This window comes from Mauremys mutica, chromosome 12 (assembly GCF_020497125.1).
Source record: "Mauremys mutica isolate MM-2020 ecotype Southern chromosome 12, ASM2049712v1, whole genome shotgun sequence".
NCBI lineage: Eukaryota > Metazoa > Chordata > Testudines > Geoemydidae > Mauremys > Mauremys mutica.
Window position 1 is genome coordinate 2,815,841 of NC_059083.1, and position 16,235 is coordinate 2,832,075.

Sequence of the window (16,235 nt, forward strand, 5' to 3'; positions counted from 1 at the left end):
TTGACCGGGCCCCTCTTTGCGGTTATATGTGTGTTACCCCCAGGCTGTGCGCGGAGTCAGAGGCTACAAAGGAGAGAAGGGAGAGCCGGCCGTCATGGAACCGGTAGGTCCCTGCGTCGACGGGTTAGGGGGAGACCAATTGCTCCCACCCTCCCCTCCATTGTTCATGCCGGACGTTTCCCATCTCTGCATAGTCCGGGCCCTGGGGTGCCCCACCCCCATGCAGCCCCCAATGCACCACTGCTGTGCATGGGACAGAGCCCCCACCCCAGCGCCTCCTGTCGTCTCAGCCCCTGCCCTATTCAGAGATCAGCGCACCCTGCATGCCCTGTCACGGGTCACCTGGGCCTGGAGCCCCCCGGGGTTGTGTGTGTGCGATGGACGTAGTGATCTGTAGTGTATGTATGCAAGGGGGCAGGGTGCGCATGGCAGGATGGGACGTGTGCGTGTCTGCACACACCTGTGTGAACAAGCGTATATGTATTGTCACACCTTAAGTGTGAAAAATCATGTGTGCACATATGGTGCATGTGCCTCTGAGTGTGTGCATGAGTTTGCACAGGCCCCTGCATGCAGATTCACATTGGCATCTGTCTGTCAGTGCTTGCACCTGTTACTGTGCACAATTGTGTATGCCTGTGCAAATGTGTATTTGCGAGTGCCTGTGTGTGCACATCTAGTTTGCATGTTGATGTTAGTTCCCATGCGTGTGCCTCTGTTACGCACCACGGCGCATGTGTGTGTGTGTGTGTATGTGTGTGTATTTGCACACGCTGGTGCATGCATGCCACCATATTTGCATGTTCGGGTTAGTATATGTCTGTGTGTGTGGGAGGGTGCACAGTCGTGTGTTCTCAGCCCATGGCCCTCTCTCCTGATGGGGGGAGTGGGCGAGGGGTGTGGATGAGCCAGGAGATCCTCTCCCTTTTCAAACTCACCTGGGCAATCCCAAGTCTCTCTAGGGCACCTCATGGCCGGGGCCGTGTCTGCCCAAGGCCTCCTCAGCTGGGGGCTCTATCCTCCCCCCCCCCCCGGCCCACTGTGTCTTCGCCCCACCCGGGCCTGTTGCTGGCCTAACCCTGTTCTCTGCCTCTTGTTCTGCAGGGAATGCTGGTGGAGGGCCCCCCCGGCCCTGAGGGACCTGCGGTAAGAGCCTGTCTGTCTGTCTGGGGAGTTCTGGGGGATGCTCTGGGGCCGGGGGCAGATCCCCTTGCTGGTGCATTAGTCTCACTGTGTGTCTCTCATGTGTTTCCTCAGGGCATATCGGGGCCACCGGGCACACAGGGCCCCCCGGGACCCCCAGGAGATCCTGGTGAGAGGGTGAGTGCGAGCTGGAACCTGGCCCTGTGGCAGGGGTTGTGGGTCCAGCATCAGCTCTGGGGGAGACCACGGCCTCCCTTCCAAGGGAGGAGTGAGCGTGTGTTTGCACGGGGAGGTGTGAATGTGCTCTGGGGTGGGATGTCATTGTGCCCCCTTGGCTGGGGAAGGCGCTGTGCGTGTGAGTGCCTGGGAGTGTGCATGCGTTAGCATGTGTGATTGTGCATGCGTGTGCATACGCAGCGCCAATGGCCTGGGGTGTTTGGGGTTAGGCCAGAGATCCCGACAAGGGTCAGTGTATGTCAGAGTGTTGGGAGAATATGAGACTTGCACTGTGCGTGGGGAAGATTGATGTACCGCTGGGGGAGCTATGGGTGCTGAGAAGGGCAGGGGCAGCAGCAGCACTGTCTGAAGGGAAGATCGCAGCCCCCCCCACCCCATGCAATAACCTCCCGCTCTGCCTCTCTCTCCAACAGGGTCCTCCTGGCCGTTCAGGTCTCCCTGGCTCGGATGGGACGCCTGGACCCCCTGGCACATCTCTCATGCTCCCGGTGAGTGAGGAGGTGTTTGATGGGTTAAAGATGGGGCTGCTGCAGTCTGGAATGGAATGGGCTAACGTAGGCTGATTTGGGTCTAGGACAGCAGGGGAAGGTGCTGATAGTGTGACCTAGGACTTGGGTGGCTCTGTGGGATCTGGAATAAAACCAGAAGAAATACTTGTGGGAGCTGGACCAAGGAAGTGTATGGAAGGTGGGGGCTCTTAGGTCTAGAATAAGACCAGGAGAACTAATTGTGTGATCTAGAACCAGAAAGGATAATGTGGGTTTGTGGGTCTTGAATAAATCAAGGAAGACTCTCATTGTGTTACCTAGAACTAGGGACAATACGATGTGTCTGTGGAAGTCTAGGGCAGGCATGGGGATTCAGATAGCAGTATCCAGAACTAGTAGGTGATACAATGGGTCTGTGGGGCTCAAGAACTCAGATACCTAATACCGTAGACTATACAGTGGGCCTGCGGGGTCTAGAGTAAAACAAGAGGAACTCTGATAGCATGGCCTAGAACCAGAGAGGACAGATGGACCTGTAGGGATCTAAAAGTGAGGAGAGAACAGAAATGGTGTTCTAGGTATTTCTGAGAACAGAAATACCTAGAACTGGGGAGGATACAGTGGGTCAGCTGGAGTCTAAAACAAAACGGGGAACTCTAGTACTGTGATCTAGAACTGAAGATTGTAGAGTGGATCTGTGAGGATCTAAGATATGGGAGAGAGGAGGCTGACTCTCTTAGCTAGTCCTTGTTAGTATGTAGTGGGGATCTTTTAATCTAGAACCCAGAGAGTAACTCCTAAAACAGAGGTATTTCAGAGTATAAAGCTGTAATAGATGAGATGGATTCTGCAAATATTACCTAAAACCAGAGAAGATGTCTAGGTCTAGATCAGAAGAAAAACCTTGTATATGTGATCAGGAACTGGAGATTGCACCATGGGTGGGCCTGTGTGGAATCTAGAACAGGACAGGAGGACTCTGGTACTATTCTCTAGAAATGTAGTTAACATAATAAGGATATGGGAATTTAGGATAGAAGGGAGCAGGGGCAGCTCTAGGAATTTGGCCGCCCCAATCACGGCGGCACGCCGTGGGGGGCACGCTGGCGGTCGCCGGTCCCGCGGCTCCGGGGGACCTCTTGTAGACATGCCTGCGGAGGGTCCGCTGGTCCCGCGGCTCCAGTGAAGCATCCGCAGGCACGTCTGTGGGAGGTCCCCCTGAGCCGCGGGACCAGCGGACCCTCCGCAGTCATGCCTGCGGGAGGTCCACCGGAGCCGCCTGCCGCCCTCCCGGCAAAATGCTGCCCCAAGCGCGCGCTTGGCGTGCTGGGGTCTGGAGCCGGCCCTGGAAGGGAGAGCCCTTGTAGTGTGATCTAGAACTGGAGAGCACAGTGAGTTGAGAACCAAAAGGCTAGTACTAATAGCATTATCTAGAACCAAAGATGATGCAGTGAGTCTATAGGTGTCTAGAACAGCAGGGCGAACCCTGATAGCATTACCTGGAACTAGCAAGGATACACAGTGGGCTTATGTGAGTATGGAACAGAAATGGGCACTCTGGTTGTATTACCTAGAACCATAGAGCATGCAGTGGATATGTGTGAGTCTAGACGAGAAGGGGAATACCAAGAATGCAGCCTGGAATTGGATAGGGAGTCTAGAACAGGCCAGGGAAGCTCTGGCAATGTGATCTGCCCCCGCCCCCCCATGAAGTGAGAAGGACAGAGCAGGACTTGGGCTCTGGAGCTCTAGGGAGGCTCCGGGCATGTCTCCCAGGAGCCCAGTTCTGGGATAGCGACGTGAGTTCAGGGATGGCACCAGTGTGAAGGTTGATCTTTCCTCCCCCAGTTCCGGTTTGGGAGCAGCGGTGGAGACAAGGGGCCTGCGGTGTCAGCACAAGAGGCACAAGCGCAGGCCATTTTACAGCAAGCCCGGGTAAGTCCCGGTGGAGACAGGGCAGGGAGAGTGGGGCTGGGTCAGGGTAGGGGGTCCAAGGAGCCTGGAAAAGATCCTGCCTTATTTTCTTCCCTGGCGCCCTGATAAATTTGGTAATCTGGAACCCAGATACCAATGGGTTGTTACCTTTCTAGATCCTCAGTAGGGTCACAGTTTATTACCTTTCTAGAACCATGTTAAGGGTCACTCTTTTATTACTCTTTAAGATTCTGTACCAAATAGTGGTTGTGCCCTTCCAGAGCTTCCCCAAGGTCACAATTTACTGCCACTCTAGAATCGCAGGATAATGGTTTGTCACCTTTCTAGAATCTCAGCAGATCCCTGTTTCTTACCCTCCTAGGTTCATTTATAATCTTATGGTTAAGTAGCTCTTCAACAACATCTCAGTGTACTGCCCTTCTAGAACCAGGACGAGATTATAGTCGACTGCTCTCCTGGAACCACGGGGGTTACAGTCTATGCCCACCTAGAACCCTTACAAGTATAACAAAGCATTTCTAGAATCCCAAGACTATCATGGATCATTGCCTTAAGACCATGATTTATCTTCCCTTCAAACCTCAAACCTTATTAACCCTCCCGAGTGCGGAGCAAATCACAGTTTCCCCTTTTCTAGAACTCCAATGAGGCCCCAACTTGTCACGCCTCTAGAACCCCCATTCTAGGACCGTGCTTGTCTCCTTCTAGAACCCTGCTGACATCACAATGTGCTTTTTCCTAAAACCCCAGTAAATCTCTCGCTTCTTTTCTAGAACACCGAGTGTCGCTGTTTTCCCTCCAGTCTATCGATGCTGATAAATTCATGTTTTATCCCCCTCTTAGATCCCCAGCTGGGACCGTGTTCTAATCCTCCCAGGCCCCAATAATTCTCTAGATCCCCAAGTTTCCTGTTCAGCCCTGTTCTAATCCCACCCCTTATTCCCTGCTTTGTTCTGAGTTTGGCTGGGATCCTGGTTTGCTGCTGTCTAATTCTCCTTCTCTTCTCTTCCCCCTAGATGGCCCTGCGTGGCCCCCCAGGACCCATGGGATACACCGGCCGGCCTGGGCCCCTGGTAGGTACCTGCTCTGGGCAGGGGTTGGGAGGAGGCATCGCCTGATGGCTGGTGCTTTGGGGATGTGGGGACGGGTGTCAGGGCTTAGGGGGACGTGTCAGCGTGTCCCTGGGGTGGGACACGGAGTGCTGGAGTCACTAGGGCTTCATGTCCTTGTGTTCCCCGTGCTCTGGGTGTGTGGGGCTGGTGTCACTGGAATGTCATGTCCCCAGATTCTGTGGGTCCCAGCACCCTGGGGTGTGGGGCAAGGGGGTAGGGTGGGGGGTTGGTGTCACTGGAATTTCACGTCCCCAGGTTCTGTGGGTCCCAGCGCCCTGGGCAGGTTCTGTGGGTCCAAGAGTCCTGGGGTGTGGGGCAGGGGGTAGGGTGGGGTGTTGGTGTCACTGGAATTTCACGTCCTCAGGTTCTGTGGGTCCCAGCACCCTGGGGTGTGGGGCAGGGGGTAGGGTGGGGGGTTGGTGTCACTGGAATTTCACGTCCCCAGGTTCTGTGGGTCCCAGCACCCTGGGGAGATTGTGGTGAGGGTTGTGGCTCTGAGTCCATGTGCTGCCCCTATGTAACCCCCTCTGCTCTGCTATCTCATTCCAGGGGCAGCCAGGGGGCGCCGGGCTGAAGGGGGAAGCCGGAGACTTCGGACCCCAGGTAACAGGCTTGGCCTTGGCAGGAGATCGGTGGGTTGGAGCCCAGCATGACCCCGACTCTGACCCCTGGCTCCTGCCCTGACCTCTTGCTCCGACCCATGGACATGACCCTGTCACTGACCTCTGATCTCAGCCACTGACCTCTGACCCCTTCATTCTAACCTCAGGAACCTGACCCCTGTCACTGACCCCTGACCCCTGACCTCTCTCTCCAGCCCGTGACCCTGGTCTCTGACCCTGACTCCCAGTCATTGGCCCCAGACCAGGGCGAATGACCCGTGACCCCCACCTCTGTTCTGTGACCCTAACTCACGACTAGTGGCCCCTGACCTTGATGTCTAACCCTTGATGCTGGCAAGTGACCTCTGACCCCTGGTTCGACGCTGGTTTTATTCTGGGCTGTTTGGATCCTGTGACTTACAACCCTGACCCAGAACCGGGTTCACTGCTGCCTGCCCCTGTTTACCCTTTGTTACTGCTCTCTGCCACCCCAGCCCTCATTAACCCCTCAGACACTGGGGAAGAACTCCCTGGCCTGACCCCATGAACCGCATCCCACCCTGGAGCCTAACCCTGGTCTGACCCCCCAGAGCCCCCATTAACCCCCCGGACCCTGGAGAGCTCCCACCCCCATTTCTCCTTCTTCTCTTCCTTCCCCTGCTGCTTGTGGGGGAAGCTCTGTTCACCCTTTCCCTCCCTCTCTCTCTGTAGGGACCCCGCGGGCCGCAGGGCCTGTCTGGCCCCCCGGGGAAGCCTGGAAGGAGGGTAAGTGTGTGGATCCTGGTGGGGATACCCCAGGGTGGGGGCAGTTCTGTGCCTGGAGAGCCTCCTCTCACCCCCTCTCTGTGTCTCTGGCAGGGTCGTGCTGGAGCCGATGGTGCCCGGGGGATGCCCGGGGAGCCTGGCGTTAAGGTAACGGGGTCATGGCTTCCATGGACAAGGCACTGGGTGTGAGCCTGCCCGAGGGACCAACTGGGGCCTGGCCTCCTTGGGCTGGCGATCCACTAGGTCCCAGCACTGTAGATCCACTGATGATCCAGTAGGTCACTGCTCTGGCAACTCAATGGACTGTAGCAGTGTTGATCCAGTAGGTTGCGTTGCTGGTAATCCACTAGGTCACTGCCCCTGTGAATCCACCAATAGTCTATGAGGTGAAGGCTCTGAAGATCATTAGATCACCTGAGCTGGTTATCCACTGACTATGCATGAATCCAGTGGTAATCCACTCTTCCAGTAACTCGCTCATTCAGCCTGACGATCCATTAGCGATCTAGTCATTTGCTGTGTGAGTGATCCACTCAGTGCGTGCACGAATCTCCTGGTGATGCACTGCCCTGGTAACCCACCCATGCAGCATGGTGATCCTCGTGCACCTGTGATCCACTCTAGCACATCGGAGACCCACTAACTCAACCAGTGACCCTCCCGTTCTGTGTGGGAACATCACTGCTTCAGAACCGGGATCCCCGGGGGCCCCCGCGAGACAGGCCCACCCTCGTTCCCAGTGGGGATTTCCAGCCCACCTCCTGGGGATGGGGTGCCCTGGCTGGGAGGGGGTCCTGCAGGGGCGTTTCCCCAGCCGGGGCGTGCTGGCTCAGGGAGCTGTTCTGTGCTTCTCTCCGCAGGGCGACCGAGGCTTTGACGGGTTGCCGGGGCTGCCGGGGGACAAGGGGTACAGGGTGAGTTGCGTTGGCCGGGCGCCTCGCGGTGGGGAGGTGGGGGACATTCCAGGTGCACTGTTGGGATCTCCCTGAGAGATGGGGCCGCCCTGCGGTCAGTTCTGGCCAGCCCATGTGTGCGCTACACAACTGTGCACCCCCCTCTGAGCATTGATACACACACAGACACACAACTGTACACCACACAGACAGAGCCGCCGCCCCCCCTTCGCAGTCACACGCCGCCCTGCCAGCACACACAAGTGTATCTACGCACACAGATATACACAGTCTAGTTCCAGCAGGGCTTGTTTCGGGGCAGACTGACGTCCGGAGCGATGCAGGGGCAGCCGAGCCCTTCTGGCCTCAGAATCTACTCACAGTCTTACGCACCCTGCGCAACGCACACAGCCACACGGAACACTACACACGCGCAACCACGCACTTCTCCACAGCCGTGTCACCACAAACACACCGCACTGCGCAGTACACACACAGCCTCCCACTTGTGCAGCCAGGCTGTACAATCACATAGTCACATAGACACAACCACGCACACGCTAACACTCTCCTAACTATGTGTGCACACACTCAGATTCGCAACAATACACACAAAGCCACTGCATTCACACACAGCCCCACACACGTGCAGTCACACAAACACAGTACAGACAGCACACCGGCAGTTGGGCACGTACGCACAACAACACAGCTGTACACAGTTCACAGCACAACACATACACATCCGGCACATTTGCGATGCACCCCCTGCCCTGCAATTACATACTCAGTCACACTCACCCCCGCGGCACATGCAGCCGTGCCCCCATCACACACACAGCCACCCCCAAAGCCCTGCACGTCCCACGGACACAACCCCCATGGCTCCCCGCCCGCCCAGCTGATCCAAGGCTTTGTCCCCGCAGGGTGAGACGGGTTCCCAGGGCATCCCAGGCCCCCCTGGTGAGGATGGACAGCGGGTGAGTAACTGCTCACTGGAGGGGCTGGGGGGTGGGAGGGAGACTGAGGGGCTCCCCGGGGAAGGAGCTGTGGGAGAGCTGAGGGGAAATGGGGAGATGGAGGGGGCTGGAGGTGGGGGGAGCAGATGGAGCTGGAAATGGGGAGCAGGGATGGCTGGGGGGTGCTGAGCTTGCTCCCCCTCCCTGTTCTCTGCCTCACCCCCTTTTTCTCTTCCCCCAGGGAGACGATGGAGAGGTCGGCCCCAGAGGGCTCCCTGGAGAACCGGTACGTCCCCTCCCTCCCTGCCACGCAGGCAGCAGGAGCTTGTGCCAGTGTGAGAGGGAGCAGCTCCCCAGAGTGGTGCAGAGGGATAATCAGGGCCCCATTTACCCTGCCCCCCCCCACATGATTTACTCCCCCTCCACTCCACGGAATTGGGCCCCACGATCCTCACTTTTCTGGCCCTGCCTGAGTCTGCAGAGAGCCTGAAACCAGGCAACTGCCCCAGCTGAGCCTTGATTCTCAACCCCTTGGCGCTCAGCTCTGTGTTGTTAACCCAGGGGTGGGCACACGCAGAGCGGGGCAAGCCCCCGACCCCACTCCCCAACGGGAGCTTGAGGGCTGGATTAAAAGGTCTGATGGACGTGGCCCGCGGGTGATATTTTGCCTACCCCTGTGTTAACCCCTCTCCATAAAATCACCATGAACCATTGAACCTACTGATGGCAAAATCAAAGCCCAACGTTAACTGCTTCACCCCCCTCACTTCAGCAGAAACAAGCCAGTTAATGGGTTACCCCCAAGCCTCCATCTGCTCCCACCTGTGTCCAGACTGCCCCCTCTCCTGTGCCCCGGCACCCCCGGTATTGCCGGGACGGGACTCCGTGGTGCCTCAGGAGCTGGCAGTGTGGAGGGGAGGAGTTTGAAATTGGCAGGATTTAGCCAAGGGTTAGCACGGCGTGGAAGGGATCCCGACTGGGGCCCTAGACTCCATTTGAAAATCCCCGCCTGGGTCCCTGAAGAAGCCGTTAGGGGTGGGCTGAAAATGGGGGGTGCTAGTGCCCTGCTGCTGGGGAGACGCGGGATGGGAATGCAGCCAGCTCTGGACAGGGGAGCGCCGACTAGCGCAGGGAACACTCTGACATATCGGTTTGGAAAATGGGTCCCAGGCAGGGATTGGGGCTGGCACTATGGTTGGGCTGGGGTTGGTATTGGGGCTGCCACTGGCCTTGGCGTTAGGGCTGAGATCAGCGTTGGAGTTGGTGCTAGGGTTGGTGTTAGGGTTGGCATTAGGCTTAGTGTGGGAGTTGACATTGGACTGGGGTTGGCATTGGGATTGCAGTTGGTATTAGGGTTGGTTGGGACTGGAGTTGGTGGTAGGGTTGGCGTTGACGTTGGAGTTGGTATTAGGGATAGTGTCGGTGATAGGGTTGGCGCTGGGATTGGTGTTAGGATTGTTGTCGGCGTTAGAGTTGGAATTGGAGCTGGAGTTGATATTAGGGTTGGCGTTGGGGTTCAGAGTTGGCGTTGATGTTTGAGTAGGCTTTGGCGTTGGTGTTAGGATTGTGGTTGGTGTTAGGGTTGGGGTGGATGTTGGGGTTGGTATTAGGGTTGACGCTGGGATTGGAGTAGGTGTTGGCGTTAGGACTGTGGTTGGTGTTAGGGTTGGCGTTGGGATTGGAGTAGGCGTTGGCGTTGGTGTTAGGATGGTGGTTGGTGTTAGGGTTGGCGTTGGGATTGGAGGTGGCGTTGGGATTTGGTTGGGTTTGTTTTCTCTTTTCTCCTGTCCTCTCCCCCCTCTGTTACATTTACAGATTTGACGCTGTTTGGAAAAGCTACAGCCGGGGGTGGGGGGAGGATGAGAACCCCCCAAAATCCTTTCTCCTGCTGGATTTGGTAGTAAAACCCAGTACAAATGCAAGCGTCTGGACTCTCTGAAACACTGGGTTTATCGACAGCCCGAGCGGAGCGAACGTTCCCACGTGGTGCCCGATTCCCCATTGCCCGGAATGCTCTTCCCCGAGAGCAGTTCCCTTTCGGACGAGCCCCCGGAAGCTGTTTGGGGGTTAGCCTGGTGCTACCCACGGGATGGACGGATGAGCCATCTGGGGCCAGGCCTTGGGGACAGAGCATCACCCACTGGGGATCTGGCCTGTGGGGTCCCCCGTGCCTTGCCCCTGGCAGACTCCACAAGGGCCAGCGTCTCCTAGTACGGGCGCCAGCGGAGTCTCGTTGCACTGAAACTGAGGGGTCTTAGCGCCATGTCCCGGGGTGCTCTGGGGTTTCACCCCAACACACGGCCCAGGGTCTGGGATCAGCGAGGGGCAGGGTCTGCACCACGGAGCAGCATCCTCATGGGGTCCTCAGCTCCAGGGTTTATGTGTTGCTTGCTCAGTGTGGTGCCGGGAGCGCTGGCTGGTGCAGGGTGTGCGTGTGTGTCTGTGTCTGTGTGTGTGTGCACATGTGTGCTGCTGTTTGCTGGGCGGGGGGAGGGTAGTGTTGGGGGCAATTGCTGGCTCCCCCCACAGCCCCGTTGGGGGGACCCAGGCCTGGCTTTGTCCCCACAGCCTCACTAACTCTGGTCTCTCCCCTCCCTGCAGGGACCCAGAGGTTTGCTTGGACCCAAAGGCCCACCGGGGATCCCCGGGCCTCTGGTAAGTGCCACGCACGGCATCCCAATTCCCCCCGCCCCCGTGACCCCCACCACACTAACCTCCACCCGTCTGTCTGTCTGTCTGCTCCGCAGGGCGTGCGTGGCATAGATGGTCCCACTGGGCCCAAAGGGAACCTGGTGAGTCGGCATGTTTGTCTGTCTGTCTGTCTGTCTGCGCTGCCTGGTCCTGCTATGGACTGGGTTGGAAATGCCCTAGGGGCGCCCACCCAGGGATGCCAGTGCTGGGAGCTTCCCCTACTGCAGTGCCCCAATGCTGTGAGCTTCCTCTACAGCAGTGCCCCAAGTCAGGAACTCCGGTGCTGTGAACTTCCCCTACAGCAGTGTCCCCAGATGGGGTCTCCGGTGCTGCGAGCGTCTCCTACAGCAGTGCCCTAAATGGGGTCTCTGGTGCTGTGAGCGTCTCCTTACAGCAGTGCCCCCATCCAGTGATCCCAGTGTTGTGAACTTCCCCTGCAACAGTGCCCTCTCTCCTTTCTGTATAACACGCGGGTGGTTCTGGTTCTAACTCCAGTTGCGTCTGACTGTTACAGGGGCCTCAAGGCGAGCCAGGTCCCCCAGGTCAGCAGGGAACTCCAGGCACCCAGGTAAGGAAAACCCTCTCCCTGAAACAGCCCAGCTCTGGGGACATGGGGTTCGGGGGGGGGGTGGGGGGCTGGGAGCCAGGACTCCTGGGTTCTGTCCCTGCTCTGGGTGGGGAGTGGGGTCCAATGGATTAGAGCAGGGGGAGCTGGGAGCAACTTCTGGGTTCCCTCCCTGGCTCTGGGAGGGGAATGGGGTCTAGTGGTTAGAGCAGGGGCTGGGGGCCAGGACTCCTGGGTTCTATCCCTGGCTCTGGGTGGGGAGTGGGGGCTGGATCTGACCATGTGTCTCTCTTTCAGGGATTACCTGGACCACAAGGTGCTATGGGCCCCCCCGGAGAGAAGGTGAGTGCCCCAAACCTACCCTGCCCCCCAGTGTTGTGCAGCCCCCACCCGCTGCACCAGCCTGGGTCACACAATGGGGGTCTCTGCTCTGCCAGCTCTGAGCTCTGCTTTTCTCTCTCTCCGCAGGGTCCCACAGGCAAACCTGGTCTCCCCGGCATGCCAGGGTCTGACGGGCCTCCCGTGAGTAACCTGCTCACCCCAGCTCCTCCCCTCCTTCCTTCCACCCTCTCCTCCCAGCACCCTGGCCCCCAGCCCCGGAATGGCAATACGACGGCCATATTTCACAGGAAGTGAGCCTGTTGGCCTCCTGCACGGCATGGCTCCCTTCTGCCCTGGGGCGAGAGCCTGGCGGCCATGTTTAACAGGAAGTGAGCTATCACATTTCCTGTAGGGGCCCCATCATCATAGGGATGCTCTTGAGCAGTGCCCCCCGGTTATGGGGCAATGACTGGTGGCCATGTTTAACAGGATGCGAGCTACCACCACTTCCTGTTGGTCCCCCACTCGCACCCCTGCTCATGGGGCGAGGACCTGGTGGCCATGTTTAACAGGAAGTGAGCCAGTACCACTTCCTGTTGACGTTGGTTTCCCTTCAGCCTGGCTTGGTTGGTTGACCCCGTTAAATGCCAGCGGGTAGGATTGGCCCCAGAGCCTCTGGCCTCAGCTCTGGCCTGGTCCCCAAAGGCAGCTACCCCCACTCACGCCAACCCTGGCCTGCACCCCCTGGCGCAACCAAGCTCCACTGACCATTCACCCCAAGCCGGGCCAGGTGTCCCCAACGCTTGGTTAAAGGAGTTCAGGTCAAAGGGCAGCTGGGCTATTCCTGCCCCACAGGCAGGGGGCACTGCCCTTGCCACAGGAGCGGGGGTGCGTGTGGGATGTTGGGGTGGCTCCCCAGGCAGGGGGACGGAGCAACGCCCAGTGCTGTGGGGCTGGTGTTAATGATTCATCCCTCTCTGTCTCCTCCCTTTCCCATTCCCTCCCTCTCAGGGGCATCCGGGGAAGGAAGGTCCGTCGGGAACCAAAGGTAACCAGGTAAGGGGAGAATGTCCACTCCTGCCCCTTCCCGTCGTCCCCCCAGACCCCAATATCCCCTCGCCCCTCAGGCACCGGGGTCAAGCTCCCCTCCCCCCAGTCCTAGCCCTTTCAGACCTTGGCGGCCAAGTCACAACCCCCCGGGTGCTAGGGGTGAGGTACTAAGACCCTGGCCCCCAGCGTGCAGGGCTCAGAGCCCCCGGGTCAGTGGGGTGACGTTTCCCATCCGTGATTCTAACCCCTCCAGTAGGGAGCAGGGACACCAGCCACTCTCCCCTGTGACTGGTCTAATCTCTCTCTATTGCAGGGTCCATCCGGTCCCCAAGGTCCGATTGGCTACCCAGGCCCACGTGGTGTGAAGGTAAGCGGCTGATTGGTCCCAGGACTTGGTGTGACTTTCTGGGACTGGGATATTACCCACAATTCTTAGTAAGGATGGGTGAAGGTCCAGAAGCCTGGAGGTCCCTGACCCTCAAGGGGAGAAGAGGATTCTGGCTACAATGAAAAACAAGACAAGAGAATTATAGCCAATGGGAGCCGGGACTCCTGGGTTCTATCCCAGCTCTGGGAGGGGAGTGGGGGCTGGTGGGTTAGAGCAGGGGGGCGGTGGGAACTGGGAGCCAGGACTCCTGGGTTCTTTGCCTAGATCTGTGGCTGGCCTCTGCAGTGCAGCTCACCCTGTTGAACTCTCCCCATCTCTTCCAGGGCGTGGATGGAATTCGGGGGCTGAAGGGTCACAAGGGTGAGAAGGTGAGTTCTGCTTCCCCGACCCTCAACCGCAGGTCAGACATGTTGCTGGCAGCACCGCACAGCGCCCCCTAGTGCCAGGCTGGGGGAATGGTGCACAGAGCCCCCTAGTGCCCAGCTGGGGGAATAGTGCACGGCGCCCCCTAGCTGCGGACCCCTGACCAGGGGTCAGGAAGGGATTTCCCCCTCCCCAGTGTATTCTGAGTGTTTTGTTTTAACTCTCCTCCCTCTGCAGTGTCAGGGCCGCCCCGGCTGGAGATAGGAACTGGGTGGGGGGCCTGGGTGCTGAGGGGGCACCCAGGATTATCTCACCCATGGGCATGGCTGGCTGGTCCTTGCACCCATGCTCAGGGTGTAGCTGATCGCTGTGGGTGGGGTTGGGGGGAATTCCCTCCCCCCTGCCCCTCAGACTGGCAGTGACTTGGGGGTTCTCACCTTCCCCTGCAGCCTGGGGGTAGGTCACTGGCCAGGATTATCTGTGGGAGGGGGTGTCTCTCACTTAACCCTTTCTCTGCCATGGCAGAGCCTCGGGCTCTGGTGCCCCTCACCCTACCCCGGTTCTCAGCCTGTGGCAGGTAACAGCCGAGTCTCCCAGGGGCTGTGGCACTTCAGTCTCATTTCGGGGGCTGGGTTAGTGTGCGGGGGCGGGGGGGGGCCTGGTGGCCTGTGGCATACAGGAGGTCAGACCGGCTGAGCTGCTAACCAGCCTTTCCTCTCTGACTGTCTCCGGTCTGTCTGTCTGTCTGTCTGTCTGTCTGTCTGTCTGTCTGTGCAGGGTGAGGACGGATTCCCCGGGTTCAAAGGCGACTTCGGGGTGAAAGGAGACAGGGTAAGTTTGTGCCGGGAGCCCCCCACCCCTCGCTGCCCGCCTGCTCCTGGCGATGCCAGTCTCACCCACCCCTCTGTCCTCTCTGCCCCCGCAGGGCGAGGTGGGTGTCCCAGGAGGCAGAGGAGAGGATGGACCGGAAGGTCCCAAAGGCCGGACCGGACCCTCGGGTGACCCGGGTCCCCTCGGACTGGTGGGAGAGAAGGTGAGGAGCTGGGGCACCATGGGGCAGGACTGGGCAGTGCCGAGCATGAGGGAGTCGGCCCCCGACCATGTGCCTGTTCCCTGCCCCCTGAGCCAGCCAGTCCCTGCCCTGGGGCCGGATGGGAGCTGGTGCCCCCAAGACGGGAAAAGGCCCCGTGTCCCATTCCCTGTCCCCCTGAACAGCCAGTCCCCCCACCCTGGGGCCGAATGGGAGCCGGCGCCTCCAAGTGGGGAAAGGCCCCATGTCCCATTCTCTGTCCCCCTGAACAGCCAGCCCCCCACCCTGGGGCCGGATGGGAGCCAGCGTGTCCCATCCCCCTAACCCCATCTCTCTCTCTCTCTCTCTCGCAGGGGAAGCTGGGCGTACCAGGTCTTCCCGGATACCCAGGACGGCAAGGCTCGAAGGTGAGCGCAGTGGACGGTGGGTCTACCTCCCTGCTCCCCCTCTGCCCCCCGCACCCCCTTAACCCCCATCTCTTCTCTCTCCGCAGGGATCTCAGGGCTTCCCTGGATTCCCTGGCACCAATGGTGAGAAGGGTGCTCGGGTGAGTAACCCTCCATCACCCCCTCAGCATGGCTCCCCCCAGCCCCAGTACAGCCCCCCCCACTGCCTCCCGGTGGAGTGGGGTCCATGCTTCCCTCCGCAGGAGGCATCCCCATGGGGGAAACTGTTGGGGGGGATCTGAGGGGGGATCAGTTCCTGCTGGGTGGGGCTGACACCCAACCCCCACCAGGGATGGATCGGAACTGGGACTTACTGGTGGGACTGGGTGAAGAGTGAGAGGCTGTTGGGGGGTGGGGGAGGGTCTTCCGGGGTTGGGCTAGAGGGGGGGTGGTTCTAGGTGGGGGTGTCTGCAAAGCCCTGGGTGGGGTCCCCATGGGGGTTGGAGTTGGGGGTCCCTGTAGAGCTGCGAATAGGGTGTCCTTGGGGGTGTCCTATGGGCCAGGTCTCTGTAGACCCCTGGATTGGGGGATCCCTGTGCAAGTTCTGTGGGGATGGGAGGCCCTGCAGAGCCATGGATGGGGGGTCTTTATGGGGGCTGGGATGGGGTTGGTTCTGGGTGGCGGGTCCCAGGGGTGGGTGTTAGGGGTGCCTGCTGGGCCCTGACTGGCTGAGGGGTCCCTGGGTGGTCTGGGTGGGGCGTGGGAGGTCCCTGTGTGTTTCCCATGGGTGGGTACATTATGGGTCCGGCAGGGCCCTGGCTGGCTGAGGAGTTCTCCCATGGGTGCCCGTGCCCTGGCTGTGTCTCACTGACTCTCTCTGTTGCAGGGTCTATCCGGGAAGCCAGGGCCCCGGGGTGAGCGCGGCCCCTCGGTGAGTGTGGGAGGGAGGTGGCGGGGGGTCACTGCAGCCAAGTCTCTGGGCTCCCGCATTCATCCTCCCTCCACCCAATCCATCTGTCACGGACTCACAGATGGTGCCCACTCGTGGCCCCGTGCGGTCCGTGGGGGGGGCCCCTTCCAGTGCGACAGCCCTTCTCGGGGGGGCCACTCTCTCTCGGGGTCAGGCCCCTCCACCTCCTGGAGCCGCTTCTCTCTGAGCCTCAGCACGTCTGTCTCTGCCGTGGGCCCCCCAGGGAGTCCCCTCGCTCTGGGCCCCCCCGGGCCTCCACCCCTGAAGGGGTCGATTTCCCCCGCTCCCCCCCTCGCCCCCGTTCTCTAGCCCGGAGCGACTCTCCCCCAGCGTAACA

General features: G+C 59.5%; 2 protein-coding genes across 2 annotated transcripts in view; one reads left to right on the forward strand and one right to left on the reverse strand.

The window, feature by feature from the left end:
- LOC123345793 (endothelial zinc finger protein induced by tumor necrosis factor alpha-like) overlaps positions 1–16,235 on the reverse strand; it is a 1,203,704-nt gene that overhangs the window by 498,937 nt on the left and 688,532 nt on the right. The window lies entirely within an intron of this gene.
- The window catches only part of LOC123346446 (collagen alpha-2(XI) chain-like), a 58,695-nt gene that overhangs the window by 1,717 nt on the left and 40,743 nt on the right, over positions 1–16,235 (forward strand). The window contains exons 2-26 of the mRNA XM_044983843.1: positions 44–103; positions 1,105–1,146; positions 1,258–1,320; positions 1,794–1,868; positions 3,717–3,803; positions 4,820–4,876; positions 5,465–5,518; positions 6,229–6,282; positions 6,376–6,429; positions 7,143–7,196; positions 8,102–8,155; positions 8,376–8,420; positions 10,736–10,789; positions 10,882–10,926; positions 11,340–11,393; positions 11,688–11,732; positions 11,859–11,912; positions 12,723–12,767; positions 13,075–13,128; positions 13,473–13,517; positions 14,290–14,343; positions 14,438–14,545; positions 14,896–14,949; positions 15,036–15,089; positions 15,815–15,859. Of these exons, the coding sequence (XP_044839778.1) occupies positions 44–103; positions 1,105–1,146; positions 1,258–1,320; positions 1,794–1,868; positions 3,717–3,803; positions 4,820–4,876; positions 5,465–5,518; positions 6,229–6,282; positions 6,376–6,429; positions 7,143–7,196; positions 8,102–8,155; positions 8,376–8,420; positions 10,736–10,789; positions 10,882–10,926; positions 11,340–11,393; positions 11,688–11,732; positions 11,859–11,912; positions 12,723–12,767; positions 13,075–13,128; positions 13,473–13,517; positions 14,290–14,343; positions 14,438–14,545; positions 14,896–14,949; positions 15,036–15,089; positions 15,815–15,859 (1,410 nt within the window). The remainder of the gene's footprint in view (positions 1–43; positions 104–1,104; positions 1,147–1,257; positions 1,321–1,793; positions 1,869–3,716; positions 3,804–4,819; positions 4,877–5,464; positions 5,519–6,228; positions 6,283–6,375; positions 6,430–7,142; positions 7,197–8,101; positions 8,156–8,375; positions 8,421–10,735; positions 10,790–10,881; positions 10,927–11,339; positions 11,394–11,687; positions 11,733–11,858; positions 11,913–12,722; positions 12,768–13,074; positions 13,129–13,472; positions 13,518–14,289; positions 14,344–14,437; positions 14,546–14,895; positions 14,950–15,035; positions 15,090–15,814; positions 15,860–16,235) is intronic.